We start from the raw sequence: 15,468 nt of genomic DNA on the forward strand, positions 1-15,468 counted from the left end.
ATCTGTCCAGTCTTGTTGTTTGTGTTATCCAACTTGCTTACTTGGTTTTCAAATCTGGATTTTGGCAAAACTTGATGGAATTTTGTGAATCTTGAAGAGAACTTGCAATAATCTTGAGCTTCTTGAATTCTTGACCACAATCTTGAAATTTCTGAAGTTCCTAACAACTTCCTTGAAAGTTCTTGAAAGATCTTGGAGTTCTTGGTAGTTATTATTTGTGGACTTCCTTGTTTTGTGTCGTGGTTGATAGTTGTAGTCAAAAAAAAAAAAAAAGAGGAATCGGTTGGCAAGAGAAAAAAAAAGGAAGGGAAAGAAAGGGGCAACCGAATTGTTTTGAATAGGGAACCAAATCTGATTTGTGTAATCTTTCTTGGAGTAGAATTTGGAAGTTACCAAAAGTTGTTTCAAGAAGATTACCAAAGGTTGTTTCAAGAAGATTACCAAAAGTTGTTCAAGAGGAAAAGGATTTTCAAAAGGTTTCCAAAAACTAACTTGTTTCCAAAATCAATTAAGAAACTAAGTAAAGCACTTGGATAACTCTTTGTACTCACTTGGACACTCTCTCTTCTACCTTTTTAGGAAGCTTTCCCAAACTCTCTTATCCATTTTTTTTGGAAACTTTCCTAAATTCTCTCATCCATTTTTTAGGAAACTTTCCTAAACTCTCTCATCCACTTTTTTTTTGGAAACTTTCCTAAATTCTCTCATCCATTTTTAGGAAATTTTCCTAAACTCTCTCGTCCATTTTTTGGAAACTCACCTAAAATTCTCTCATCCACTTTAGGAAACTCTCCTATATTCTCTCATCCACTTTAGGAAACTCTCCTATATTTTCTCCTAATTTTTAGGAACACTTCCCTGCACTTTCTCCTACATCTCCGTGATTACTCTTGCGAAAGAAGTTGGTGACAATTATTTGGGCTTGAGCAGCATTTATCAACCACCTAATCCAACAGGTAAAGGTATTTGGTAAGATCATTAGAGTGTTTTGAGTGACAAATACGAGAGTTGAGTGATACACGAGTGATGAGCACATACACGTGAGCTTGTGAGGAATCTCCTTTTCTTTGCTAACCATTTTTGCAGGTCACGTAATCATGCCTAGGGGAGTTGCGTCTTACTCATACAATCAAGAATTCTTGGAGAATGAGCCTCTCAAGAGGAGGGGTTCCAAGCGGCCTACTCCCAAGCACAATTCCATGGAAGATAGTTCACAACGTGAGTTTCGTTCACTCCGGGAGGAGATGGAACGTTACCGTGCTTCGTGTGTAGGTATAAACGAGATTGTGATGAATATGAGAAGGAGCGAAGAAGTTTGTGTCGAGCATCTAAATCGAGATCAATTTCAAGCAAACGAGGTTCATCTAAGAAGTGTCTTGACAATCAAGACGAGGAGTTTGAGAATTCTCGAATTGAGTCAAAGCTTCGTGAAGCAAAGAATGAATTCCGAAGTCGGACTAAAGCATTGGTTGATTCTATGATGGAAAGACTTAGCCAAGTGTTGGATTCCCACTTGGAGCAACTTAACCATGTGTCAACCGGTGATAATAAAGAGAAAATTCATCCGAGTCCCTCGTTGATTGAAGAGCCAAATATGAATGAGTTACAACTGAGCCATGCACATGAGCTAGACAATGAAAATCCGAACTCAAGTGCAATGAATGAACAAATGTCCAAGAAGAATAAAGTGGGGAAAGGCGAGAATACTTTGGCCGTATTGATGAGTAAAGAGGAGGAGTTGGCCATGTTCGCAAAAGTTGAAAGTGTGGACGTTTTTGTTTGCTAACACGCTAACATGTGTTTTGGTTAGTACCTCTTCGTTTGTACAGATTAAACAAAGTCAAGTAGAGTTGGTCATGGCATGTTCCATTCCCACGCCACTTGGACACTTTGCGAGTTTCCATGGAGTTTGTCTTCTAGAAGCTAAATCTCTTTGGTCTCAATTCATGGAACCATGTCAACTCAAACCTGTCCACACCATTGGAGGATTGATTCGAGCTCATCTTAAAGGGGAAATTTTGGATTCTACTGCTTGTTCTCTACCTATGGTTCATTCCTCACCTTTGCCTTGTTTTGAGCATGTTACTAGCACCAACTCTTGTCGCTCCCATGTAGGTATTGAAGAGAAGTGTAAAGGACTAGCACTGGCATCTCAAGTTGAATCAATGGGTGGAAGGAATATTGAAGTGTTAAAGGGAGTTTTCTCATTTAAATCTTGTTCTACACCTTCTTACCACCTAGTCAATAATGTACCCTTAGTTCTTTACCCGATTTCTAAATTGTTTCAAGTTGAAGGTTATTTTGTTTTCATAGGTTGTAACGCTGTCCACAATTTTCCAACTATGGTTAAGGACGTGCAACCCGATTTCGTACTAATTCCTGCTGAAAGTGGTGCACGTTCATGCTTCTTCCCGCATCCACAAGCTGGCTACCATGAGCTGACTTTACCAACTCCAACTTGCGCAAATTCATGCGATTCGTATGGAGTGCGCGTCACTTCATTGCTGCCACTTATGTCAGGTGACAATATGACAATCCATGGCCGAAAGTTGATTAGAGAGCTTTGGATTGCTACCTTACACAAGTTCTTTCCTATCTTGGCGCATGTCCTTGTTTGAGAGCCTCTTGAAACTGACCAAACGGCATTTAACTTGGCTCGTGACCTTTCATTTGTTCCCAACGTGGCTGACCTCCAAACGCACTATCGATTTGATTTGTCATACTACTAACTCTTGTTAGTATCATCTAGATTTGAGGACAAATCCTTCTCAAGAGGAGGGGACTGATGTGTGCACGAGCCTCGGCCCACGCAATGACCCAGTCCGAGTCCCATTGGGCCCAGTCACGCGTGTACGGGCCAAGCTCTTCATAAAATCACTCCAAGTTCTGGTTAGAGTTGTCCAAGACCAACATGGAGTTCACAAAGATATTGAGGCTTGGAGAGAGACAATCGAGCCATTTACACCATGATCCAAGCCCACAAAGAGTCAAGCGGGCCACCAAGAGAATAAGGCCTTAGGCCCCATCAATTAGTTAGCAATTAGTTAATGATTAAGTAAGAGCATGGGCCGACTTTTTCCTTTTCCTAGCCTTTAGGGTTTTAGTCACTTTAGCCTATAAATAGGCTTTCCTTGTAAGGTTTAAGGGTCAGAACTTTTATCAATAAAATTGTCTTATTTTCGTTCCTTCTTCTAAGAAGAGTGTTCGAGCCTTTTACTTGCTTTGGCAAGGGTTTTGAGCAATCTTGCGTCTCGTCCTAGATTGTTCTACCGACCTATCCCGTGGAGAAGCCACCTTCATTGGAGTCGTCGTACTGCCGTCTTGAATCCAATCGTGTCGTCCGTTTGGTTCTAGATCTCGTAATTCCAAGCGTTGGACATCCTCGCTAGATCCTTGGGCAAACGTGCTACGTGTCTCGAAACAAGTTGATCGAGGAACTCTTCAGTTGGCTTCAGAGCTTTGGTAGAGGTATCTTTCGTTATATCCTTATTTTTTCGTAGTTGTGTCGTAGGGTCTTTGTGTTTCGTCCGCTGCCTTGTTAAAAAAAAAAAAAAAAAAAGTCACTATTCACCGACTGTTCACCCGACACTGTTCATCATACTGTTCACCGACACTGTTCATCATACTGTTCACCGACACTGTTCATAGTTACTGTTTATCCGAATACAAATCTGTCCAGTCTTGTTGTTTGTGTTATCCAACTTGCTTACTTGGTTTTCAAATCTGGATTTTGGCAAAACTTGTTGGAATTTTGTGAATCTTGAAGAGAACTTGCAATAATCTTGAGCTTCTTGAATTCTTGACCACAATCTTGAAATTTCTGAAGTTCCTAACAACTTCCTTGAAAGTTCTTGAAAGATCTTGGAGTTCTTGGTAGTTATTATTTGTGGACTTCCTTGTTTTGAGTCGTGGTTGATAGTTGTAGTCAAAAAAAAAAAAAAGTGGAATCGGTTGGCAAGAGAAAAAAAAAGGAAGGGAAAGAAAGGGGCAACCGAATTGTTTTGAATAGGGAACCAAATCTGATTTGTGCATTCTTTCTTGGAGTAGAATTTGGAAGTTACCAAAAGTTGTTTCAAGAAGATTACCAAAGGTTGTTTCAAGAAGGTTACCAAAAGTTGTTTCAAGAAGATTACCAAAAGTTGTTCAAGAGGAAAAGGATTTTCAAAAGGTTTCCAAAAACTAACTTGTTTCCAAAATCAATTAAGAAACTAAGTAAAGCACTTGGATAACTCTTTGTACTCACTTGGACACTCTCTCTTCTACCTTTTTAGGAAGCTTTCCCAAACTCTCTTATCCATTTTTTTTGGAAACTTTCCTAAATTCTCTCATCCATTTTTAGGAAATTTTCCTAAACTCTCTCGTCCATTTTTTGGAAACTCACCTAAAATCCACTTTAGGAAACTCTCCTATATTCTCTCATCCACTTTAGGAAACTCTCCTATATTTTCTCCTAATTTTTAGGAACACTTCCCTACACTTTCTCCTACATCTCCGTGATTACTCTTGCGAAAGAAGTTGGTGACAATTATTTGGGCTTGAGCAGCATTTATCAACCACCTAATCCAACAGGTAAAGGTATTTGGTAAGATCATTAGAGTGTTTTGAGTGACAAATACGAGAGTTGAGTGATACACGAGTGATGAGCACATACACGTGAGCTTGTGAGGAATCTCCTTTTCTTTGCTAACCATTTTTGCAGGTCACGTAATCATGCCTAGGGGAGTTGCCTCTTACTCATACAGTCAAGAATTCTTGGAGAATGAGCCTCTCAAGAGGAGGGGTTCCAAGCGGCCTACTCCCAAGCACAATTCCATGGAAGATAGTTCACAACGTGAGTTTCGTTCACTCCGGGAGGAGATGGAACGTTACCGTGCTTCGTGTGTAGGTATAAACGAGATTGTGATGAATATGAGAAGGAGCGAAGAAGTTTGTGTCGAGCATCTAAATCGAGATCAATTTCAAGCAAACGAGGTTCATCTAAGAAGTGTCTTGACAATCAAGACGAGGAGTTTGAGAATTCTCGAATTGAGTCAAAGCTTCGTGAAGCAAAGAATGAATTCCAAAGTCGGACTAAAGCATTGGTTGATTCTATGATGGAAAGACTTAGCCAAGTGTTGGATTCCCACTTGGAGCAACTTAACCATGTGTCAACCGGTGATAATAAAGGGAAAATTCATCCGAGTCCCTCGTTGATTGAAGAGCCAAATATGAATGAGTTACAACTGAGCCATGCACATGAGCTAGACAATGAAAATCCGAACTCAAGTGCAATGAATGAACAAATGTCCAGGAAGAATAAAGTGGGGAAAGGCGAGAATACTTTGGCCGTATTGATGAGTAAAGAGGAGGAGTTGGCCATGTTCGTAAAAGTTGAAAGTGTGGACGTTTTTTTTACTAACACGCTAACATGTGTTTTGGTTAGTACCTCTTCGTTTGTACAGATTAAACAAAGTCAAGTAGAGTTGGTCATGGCATGTTCCATTCCCACGCCACTTGGACACTTTGCGAGTTTCCATGGAGTTTGTCTTCTAGAAGCTAAATCTCTTTGGTCTCAATTCATGGAACCATGTCAACCCAAACCTGTCCACACCATTGGAGGATTGATTCGTGCTCATCTTAAAGGGGAAATTCCGGATTCTACTGCTTGTTCTCTACCTATGGTTCATTCCTCACCTTTGCCTTGTTTTGAGCATGTTACTAGCACCAACTCTTGTCGCTCTCATGTAGGTGTTGAAGAGAAGTGTAAAGGACTAGCACTGGCATCTCAAGTTGAATCAATGGGTGGAAGGAATATTGAAGTGTTAAAGGGAGTTTTCTCATTTAAATCTTGTTCTACACCTTCTTACCACCTAGTCAATAATGTACCCTTAGTTCTTTCCTATCTTGGCGCATGTCCTTGTTTGAGAGCCTCGTGAAACTGACCAAACGGCATTTAACTTGGCTCGTGACCTTTCATTTGTTCCCAACGTGGCTGACCTCCAAACGCACTATCGATTTGATTTGTCATACTACTAACTCTTGTTAGTATCATCTAGATTTGAGGACAAATCCTTCTCAAGAGGAGGGGACTGATGTGTGCACGAGCCTCGGCCCACGCAATGACCCAGTCCGAGTCCCATTGGGCCCAGTCACGCGTGTACGGGCCAAGCTCTTCATAAAATCACTCCAAGTTCTGGTTAGAGTTGTCCATGACCAACATGGAGTTCACAAAGATATTGAGGCTTGGAGAGAGACAATCGAGCCATTTACACCATGATCCAAGCCCACAAAGAGTCAAGCGGGCCACCAAGAGAATAAGGCCTTAGGCCCCATCAATTAGTTAAATTCAATTTTTTTCTTCTACCAAAAACTAAGATTGACCCATATGTTTTATTAGTAGTGTTATTTTTTTCAGTTAATATGGTTGCTAGCCTTGTTAGTAAGGTGACTTCTGTCATTTTAGACATGCAGTTTGTTAGGCGTTTCTTGAATTTGCATCAGCTGAATAAGTCTATGGAAGGAACAAATTTAGGTTAAAGTATTTGAATAATTACTAAATGAATTTCCCTTTCTTTTGCTTTTCTGGTCGCATGCTTCAGTTTGACTTTTGTTTTATCAGATTTCCTGAAGGGTTGGGTTGATGGGAAGGGCCTAGTTAAGTGCTCAATGTGGTTGACTTTCTTGTGGTCAACATGGCCAAAGAAATTTTTATAATCTGTTATTCCAGGACTTTGAACCAGATGCGTATATATTTCCCCGACAATGTAATTCTATGGCTATCTGCGCGTAAATTGTTCATATATCCTTCCGTTTTCATGTTTTGCAGGATATGTATGATTTTATGGCATTGGATAGACCATCAACTCCTCTAATTGATCGTGGAATAGCATTGCACAAAATGATCAGGCTAATCACTATGGGGTTAGGTGGAGAAGGCTATCTAAATTTTATGGGAAATGAATTTGGGCACCCTGGTAATAATGAATCTGGTTTTTCCAACTTATGCTATTTTGTCCAGAAAAAAAATGTGAATTTTGTATTGTTTCATGGTTTATAGAAAATTATGATTTTTTTCATTTCTTTATCAGAGTGGATAGATTTTCCGAGGTTTGATAACCGTCTTCCTGATGGCAAAGTAGTCCCTGGAAATAATAACAGCTTTGACAAATGCCGGCGTAGATTTGATCTGGTATGGTTCTTCCCTAGCTTTGCCTACAGTCAGTACCTATTGTTTGCCTTTCATGTGGGTCTATTTTCTTGTGTCTATCTTTGCTGAGTTCTGAGAGGCTTAGATTACATCTCTGTTTAACTTATGTGGGAAGTATTAGATTTTTTTACAACAGCTAAATTGGAAGTGAGACAAGGTCAATTTTAGATTTCTGTGTGGGGATGCCTTTGGGTAACTTGCTATTTGCCAAAAGAGACATTAACTGCCTCAATCTTAACAAGTAGGTGAAGTTACGAAAGTCTCTTTATCAAGATTTCTCTAAAGATTGGAAAGAATGACCTTACTGAAGTTATCCATGTGAGCTTTCTGCTGACAAAGCATGATGGCAGTAGGTAGTCCTTGAAATGTTTAACTGAGTTTTTTATTGTTAAATTAGAACAATAAATAACCTCTAACATAAATTTGTCACCTGGCCTGCCAACCGAATTGAAACTGCTGTTCAAAAAGCAACTCTGAGAAGGTAGAAGTAGGTGGGCGTGCATCTTTCTGCTCCTCACAAGTGATAGAATGAACTTGGACTTAAACCTGTTTAGTGGTGGTTCTTTTGGCAGTGTGGGTAGAATAGGGCTGCTCATGGTACTACTATTAGATTTGGCAAAACACTGTTATCAGTTCAACAAAAGTGCCCTAAAGTTTCATATGCAAGTAGCTGCTGCTGGTTAACGTGCTGTCTTGGGCTGTAGATATTTTATTGAGTTTTATTGGGGAAAAGCCACTTAAAGTGACCATGAAATTCTATCTTTGAATCAAAAGGCACCAAGTTAGTTTGACCGTACAAAATTCACAGTAAGTCTTTCAGAGCACATCTGGAGCATAGCTTCTTATGTTTATGCTTTCTTGTCAAATTAGTTACATCAGGCTTTAAATGCTTGTAAATCATGTAATATTCCCCAAGGTCTTCCTGAATAGGCTTAATGACACGGGTTCAGAGAGCCAAGATCACTCAACACACTCCTCTTTCCTTTATGATGTGTACTGATCTACTTAATCTTTACCCTTAGTGCATTACCCAAGCTCTCTTTAAGTTTTCTTGTTATTTTAATTTACTGTTGATTTGCTACATTCATTGCCAAGAATTGTACCAATGAAACTTGCATATGTAATAGTATATTGTACTTTTTTGAATCCAAGTTTCAATGTATCCCTTTCAGAATATCTTGACAGATGTGCCTAAAAATAAATCACGTTTGAATAATCAGGGTGATGCGGATTATTTGAGATACCGTGGAATGCAAGAGTTTGACCAGGGAATGCAGCATCTTGAAGAAATCTATGGTGTATGTTGTGCTTTTTGCCCTATATACCTCTCTCTCTTTTTAACTGCTAATACATATATGTAGTTACATGTAAAGAGCTCTGAAAGCAAGGGTATCTATGTCAATATGAATTTCAATGTCACTCCAACCATTTCAAAACTCACCACTAGCTGTTAATCATATTAGTTCACTGACCTCTCATTCCAGTATTATTTTCAAGGCATAAGTCCATGATTGTACCCCAGACTTCGGGTTTTATCCTTCTTCAGCATCTAGATTTGGATTTCTACATGTTAATGGCATCTCTTTTTTGTTCATGCAGTTCATGACTTCAGAGCACCAGTATATATCACGGAAGAATGAAGGAGATAGAGTAATTGTGTTTGAAAGAGGAGATTTAGTTTTTGTCTTTAACTTTCATTGGAATAACAGTTATTCAGACTACCAGATTGGATGCCTCAAGCCTGGGAAATACAAGGTTAGGTCAACTAATGCTAACACAGCTCAGTGTCTCTCTTTTTCGCTTCTTAACCATTGGTCTATGATCTACCTTTCCAAGAATGCTCCTTTACCTCTAGTGAAAATGGACTACTTAATTAGTATTTCAGATTAAGGAGGATACTCGAGTAAGATGATAAAATCTGCCAGTTGAACAACAAATTTGAGAGACTCCCTACATGATCTTTGGTTGGACTAATGACATGGTTCCTGGTGTCAGTCCCTGGTTGTGACTGGAAGAAGTAATACGCCATTTGTTGATAGAAAACAACTCAAGGATAGAGAACTGGCATCCGGAAGAGAAAATAATGCTGGTTCTGCAAGGCTGGTGAAAAGTTGAATTTTTTTTTTTTTAAATGTAGAAAATATCTATTCAGGTCCCAGTTTGAAGAAATGATCATGGTTATGCTTATGGTAAGAATATAAGGAAAATCGTGAACTAACTTGAAGCTGCTTTGCTATATAGAATCTATGTAACTCGAACACGAGAGATACACAGCATATGTCAAGTTGATAAAATAAGAATGCCTCGTAGTCTTACTTTGAAGCAAACTCCTTGGATGGTTTGTAAATTGCTAACGTAGCTGTGTTTGAATAACTGGAATGACCAAATTTTGAAGTGTTATGGGTTCAGAGAATGATCGATCATAAATAGCAATGGTCTCCCGCTTGTTCTACTGTCCAGTAACGAAGTCAATATTGTTTCCAGGTAGTCTTGGACTCGGATGATCCACTATTTGAAGGTTTCGGCAGAATTGATCACAATGCAGAGTTCTTCACATCTGTAAGCTTATTCGATACTCTTTAATGTGTGTGTGATGTATTTTCCAAAGAAAGAAAATAAAGCTAGGAATTTATTCATTTTCATTGCCTTTTGCAGGAGGGATGGTATGACAATCGTCCTAGATCATTTTTGGTTTATGCACCTGCTCGCACAGCAGTTGTCTATGCTCCAATAAAGGATGAACTGGAGCCTATTGATGGATAAATGTCTGGTGCCCTGGTTGAAAAATGCCATGGGTGGTTGTTTTGGCAAATAACGAATTTGATGTCGGATATATGTGAAAGATGGTCGTTTTGGAGCGCGCCATTGCCAGGCTGCTAATTTCTCTTGCTCCGCTCTTTGAAGGGGATATGACGAAGGAGACGCAAGTTATTGAAGGCATGGAACTGATAATAATGCTGAGCTTTAGGGCTTAATAAGTCTATTGTAGGCATACTGGCAAAGCTCAGGAGATGTCATGTAAATCATATCTATAGCATAGCCAGGTAGTAAGTGTGTGAGCAGCGATTTGTTAGTTTGTCCGTCGTACATCATAGTATAGCAAACTGGACATGTTGGTTGTGAGGGTCTTTTGGTGGGACCGTGGTACAAGCAGCAGTCTTGTATTTTTGATGTTTCCTTGGGCCCATGCGTCAGGATGTTTTATTTTTGGATGATGTTTCTGTTTTGTTTTCATTTTTGGGATACTTCCTTTGTTAGAGGTTTCTGCCATTTCGACTCCACCCTTGCTACTAACGGAGTCATGTATTTCGCGGTGTCTTTCTCCCCTCTTCTAAGATTCTGGTATCTAAGCAAAACTTCATATGGCCCGTTTATGCTTTATTAACCAGCTTGACATGTTTGAACAGAATAAAGAAAATCATCATCAAAAAAAAAAAAAACATGGAAAGCCAAACGGGCCTCGGGTGATGCAACCTCACGAAACCAAGCTCGATGAAATTCAACACTGGTGGAGAACGTGGCAAAATATTATCTGCCCCAAAAAAAAGAGAAAGCAACGATCTATGTTGTACAGCAGATCAGGGTGTTCAGCATGGTAAGAAATAAAAAATTACTTAAATGAAAACAGCACAATAATAATAATGGGAGGATATTTGTATGCAAATTAAATTCGTATCAAGTGCTGACGTAGCTGGTCTCCGAAGCAGAGCGCCGTTGCAATTGATGTAGAACGCTGGTTGGCGAGGAATTGGACGTTGATGATCGTAAGGCCTCTGCAAGTGGTCCGCCCATTGGAGCCACATGGTTTGCTCCCCAGGTACCGGTAACACCCCAGTTTGATTGGCTTCTCTCCCGCTCTACGTTTTCAGCATCAGTAGTGTCATCTCCATCACCGGTGGAGAGCTTCAAAGAGAAGTCGGAATTGGTGGCGTTGCCTGAAACAGAGATAGAAAGGTCAGTAGTGGCTGAAGTCCCATTGCTTCCTCCATCCTCAGATTCCTGAAGTGATCGAGGCCAGTCATCGAAAAAATGCCGAAGTATCTGCCCACTCGATCTAGTATCATCTCCGTGCACGTCATTCTGGGATCGAACTATTGATTCTGAGGATCTACCAAAAACAGTAGTGTAGATTTGGAGTCAAAGAGGGAAAGAAAAAACGAAATAGATTTTAATAAATAAAAATACTACTCCTAGTGAGCAACAGAGGCAGCAGAAGAGGGGCCTTTTAATATATATATATATATATATATATATATATATTTTTTTTTTTTTTTTTTTTTTTTTTTTTTTGTTTAACGTTCGGAATTTGGTGCATTCTTTCTTTACAAGGGGTTGTTGGGCTTGAGTTTGTGACCATCAATCTCAAAACGCTGTAGCCCAAAACCCAAAAAAAAAAAAAAAAGGGGGAGGAGGTCCTACACTCCTACCATAAAGATATTAATTGGGCCAAGAGCAATCCAAAGTAAATTGACTTAAAAAAAAAGAGTTAGATGACCTTCCTCGCCTCTCACTTGGACAGGGTAAAAACTGAAAAGCAGCTTTAATTTCAAGACATAAAGGCTAAAGCTCATCCATTCTGCCGCCCCAGCAATAGCATGCATATTTCACTTTACTTTCTTCCTTTCGGGGGGACATGTATTCCAATTATTAGCTCATGGAAATTATCCCAACACTTATTTGATAATAAATGAATCCATTATGTTATTGGCTGTACGTGACCAAACAGAACACCCGTGTTGATAGGAGCTGCTGATGTTTTTACTTTTTATGAACCCGCTTTCGTTTATCTCTGTTTCGCTTGCCTGTTTTTCTTTAAGAAGAGCAGGAGAAGGAGAAGAATACGAAGGGAGGAGGAAACAAAGGTGTGATCGAGCGGATGAGAGAGAATTTAGATCTCGTCTTAAGATGATCAAAGACTCAATCGTGATTTAATTATTATATTCTGGAATAGTATTCTCAAGACTAGCTAAAACACACTTATGAAACGGTGATCTCCAGAGGGAAGATTGAAGTAAGGAACAAAAACTTGAGTCGTCAACAGTCTTGTCGTAGTAAATGTTGGCTCCAAATCAGGCCCGAAGCTTCTTTGAAGTAATTTTTCATTGCTGCTGGGTGTTAAGGGAATACCTTTGACTGAGGTGCAGAATATCAATGGACGGTGATGACCCAGAAATTGCAGAATGAGGCGTATCGCCGGCGACAAGGAAGCTGCTGTTTTTCAGGATTCCGCCGCACACATTAGCACCGCCATTACCAGGGGTAGCGGTACGAGTAGTGGGGATTTCCACAGGCTTTCTTGAACGGTTTCGGCCACGGTGCATGTGGCGCTCGCAGTACTTCTGCCCAGCCACCACATCTCTAGAGCACCTCCATTTCTTGCCATCTGTCCTCCGGCATCTCCCTGGCTCCGGATCCATGGAAGCTCTTCCCCAGTACCCCGACTGCAGCACTGTACATTCCAGAATACAATGCATATGTATATAATCAAAGGACAACATTAATATTTACAAACACTACTATTAATATAACTAATTGATTACTGTACGAAAGACCTCTTTCTAACAAAGGTTGATGCAATGATGTTGGAGTTCTGCGTTATCTAGATCTCAATGCCGAAAGATTTTCAGACGGAACCCTTATTCCAAGACGAGGCGTAGACAGACGTTTTAGCATGAGGAGGAGGAGGTGAGATCACCTCATCTAGATGAAACACGTTGACTTGATGGAGTGCAGATGTAAGAGAATGTAGGGACAACTTACATGCAGATTGGAAATGAGGAGGATAGTGATGACGATGGTGGTGAGGGGCGTAATAAGGGTGATGATGATGAGAAGAGTTGAGGAGGGTTTTCTTGACAAGGTGGTGGAGTAGTTCGGGAGGAACAGCAGCACCAGCTAGCATGTGTCTGAAGATCAATGCCTGCAGTTCAAGCTCCTGCCACTGGGCCAAGCTAAAGTAATAACTCCCCATCCCTCCTGCTTCTCCTGATCGCACTAAATATCAGCGAGAAACAATGCGCGTACATAGTTGGTTACTTAGAAGCAACAAACAACAAAGATACTTTTTTTAGCGGGAAGTAGTAAAACTTTCCTGAGTAGTAGCTGAGACGCAAAAGAGGATGCTACTGCTAACTAATAAAGTAGAGAGAGAGAGAGAGAGAGGTGTGTGTGTGTCGTTACCGGGATATTTGGTGGGAGTGGGAGTTGAATCAGTGGGGTTTGGGCATGGCGCTGACAGGTTGCTGCTGAGCTTGCTGATACTGGTTGGTTCAGTAACAAACAATGGAAGGGCAGACGAGTCTCCTGAGGGTGGCTGATGCTGTGGGTAAACGGAGTAATCAAGGTGAAGTCTTGGTATCTTTGCACAAGGCGTAGTGTGTTCTTGGTCTGACTCACCCTGATGATGTTCTCTCCATTGCTTCGGATTGAAGTCCATGGAGAGATGAGAAAAAGAACGAGGAGATGTGGGATTTGTTTTGTGAGTGCTTAGGTTGATCCAGTAGCTTTTGTTTGTGCTGTTGGGGATTTTTAAGAGAAAGTTTGTAGTAAAAGCACGTGAAATGACTTTAAGTGGACACCCTCCTCCTTACTACGCCTTCTCATCTCATCCCTCTTCCCCTTGGACCTTTAAAAATCTGTTTGTGGTCAGTGGACCCCGGTGCAGAAGCGTCAGGGCACTTGAGAAAAAGGCCGTCAGGCAAGACAGTTGAGAGAAGATAAATGAATAAATAAAAGATCGCCAGAAAATATCATAAAAAACTCAACGAAAGAGAGAGAGAGAGAGAGGGAGGAAGCTGATGCTGCAGCTGCAGAGAGAAAGCAGTGTTGATGTTTCTTGAAATGTAATAATGATTTCGGAAACGGAACAACAGAAAGAAGCAGCGGTTTTTTTTTGGGTACAGTTTTGTATTGCAGGATTAGTTACGAGTGGTGAGTACTAGGGAGGGGTGCGAGAACGAAGAACAGGACACAACAGCTTAAATGCCTAATCCAATTTGGAGATTTCGAGCTTTGGATTTTGCTGAGCTTTTTCCCATTTTGTGGTTGTGCCCTGCATTTGATACAACAAAGTCACGACAGTCAAGAACGTAAGCCAGCTGAGCTGACAATGCAAAGTTCCATTTCAGCCCAAAGCCAGTTTTTGTCTTGGATATTTTTCCATCAACAGTCACCTGGCTCTTCTGTTCCCTTCAGGTTGTTTCTTTGTTTATGTTAAAAGTGGAATTTTTTTTTTTTTAAAAAAAACGAGCACAGATTGATTATCTCTACTGGTAAAGAAAAGGAAAAAAAAAGGTAGAGCAGCCCATTTCAACACTCGTAGCAGGAACTCATGCATGACCTGAGTCTCAAATCTAATGTAGCACACGTTCCACTCAAAAACCAATAAAAATCCAATTCCTGTTTTTTTCAGGGTTTAAAAGGAATAGCAGAATTTTGATGACACAAAAAGGTTCCATCTATTTACGAAGCTCTTGGCCAAAACATGCACGCATCTCTCTTTTCATCCTTATCAATTTTAAGACTAAAAGAAGTGAAACGAAGGAAGCCTCAACACCCGTGGACTGGAGCTTTCTTCTGAAGTGCGTGGTCAAAGGTTCTTCCAAGTACATCTTACTTATAATAAGTAGTACTACTACTACTTAGCATCTACTGCTGCTATATTAAATTACTAGTAACTTGATAGCAGCCGTGATTACTTTACAGAAACCAAGATATTCGGGGCCTGGCAATTTAGTAGTGTTGAATATGGGTTTCTCTCTAGGTCTTATATTATCAGAAAGCGATTGGATGATGTGCCTTTAAACTTTAAAGGCCTTGCCATGTCTGGGGTCTCATAAACTACAAATTTTTGCCCATCCACATATATGACAGTCTCTCTTTTTTTTTTTTTTTTTAAAAAAACATATATGACAGTCTCTCTTTTTTTTTAAAAAAAAAAAAACATATATGACAGTCTCTCTTTTTTTTTTTTTTTTTAGTTATTATCCCTACTCCTATTCCTACTTTAATTAGGAGGAGGCTCAACTGAACTTACGAAGAATCGATGAGAATAGAATTACCACCGGATCAGACGGGTGCATTATGCATCCGTCTGAATTTGAAGCAGATCTATAAAAGTGACATTTTGGTGGGAGGCAAAACTTTAAAAGTGACATTTTGATGGGAGGCAAAACCTTAAGAGCTTGGTGGTGGCCACCAGCCCAAGAGCTGGTGGTTACATATATGACATTGTCATGTCTTCCCGTTTTATTAGTGATCTGGTCAAGTCTGCTTTAATGGGA

The 15,468-nt window shown here is 40.1% G+C and overlaps 2 protein-coding genes across 3 annotated transcripts; one reads left to right on the forward strand and one right to left on the reverse strand.

Moving 5' to 3' along the window:
* The first annotated feature begins 6,607 nt into the window (after nt 1–6,607).
* Nucleotides 6,608–10,492, forward strand: LOC140008203 (1,4-alpha-glucan-branching enzyme 1, chloroplastic/amyloplastic-like). Its single transcript, XM_072051752.1, has 6 exons — nt 6,608–6,953; nt 7,068–7,168; nt 8,407–8,484; nt 8,786–8,941; nt 9,671–9,745; nt 9,842–10,492. Exons 1-6 carry the CDS (start codon nt 6,809–6,811, stop codon nt 9,947–9,949), a joined length of 663 nt encoding a protein of 220 aa, XP_071907853.1. The 5' UTR covers nt 6,608–6,808; the 3' UTR covers nt 9,950–10,492.
* Nucleotides 10,493–10,666: 174 nt separating this feature from the next.
* Nucleotides 10,667–13,752, reverse strand: LOC113693803 (growth-regulating factor 4). 2 transcript variants are annotated; one of them, XM_027212502.2, is made up of 4 exons: nt 13,367–13,752; nt 12,947–13,180; nt 12,314–12,635; nt 10,667–11,294 (listed from the first exon to the last, which is right to left on the reverse strand). In XM_027212502.2, the coding sequence occupies exons 1-4, from the start codon at nt 13,620–13,622 to the stop codon at nt 10,862–10,864; spliced, it is 1,245 nt and encodes a 414-aa protein (XP_027068303.1). In that variant the 5' UTR covers nt 13,623–13,752; the 3' UTR covers nt 10,667–10,861. The 2 variants fall into 2 exon arrangements, with proteins under 2 accessions (XP_027068303.1, XP_027068304.1); XM_027212503.2 differs by having other exon boundaries at nt 12,947–13,171; nt 13,367–13,750.
* Between the last annotated feature and the right edge of the window lie 1,716 nt (nt 13,753–15,468).

This window comes from Coffea arabica, chromosome 6c, assembly GCF_036785885.1.
Source record: "Coffea arabica cultivar ET-39 chromosome 6c, Coffea Arabica ET-39 HiFi, whole genome shotgun sequence".
In the NCBI taxonomy this organism is placed as follows: domain Eukaryota; kingdom Viridiplantae; phylum Streptophyta; class Magnoliopsida; order Gentianales; family Rubiaceae; genus Coffea; species Coffea arabica.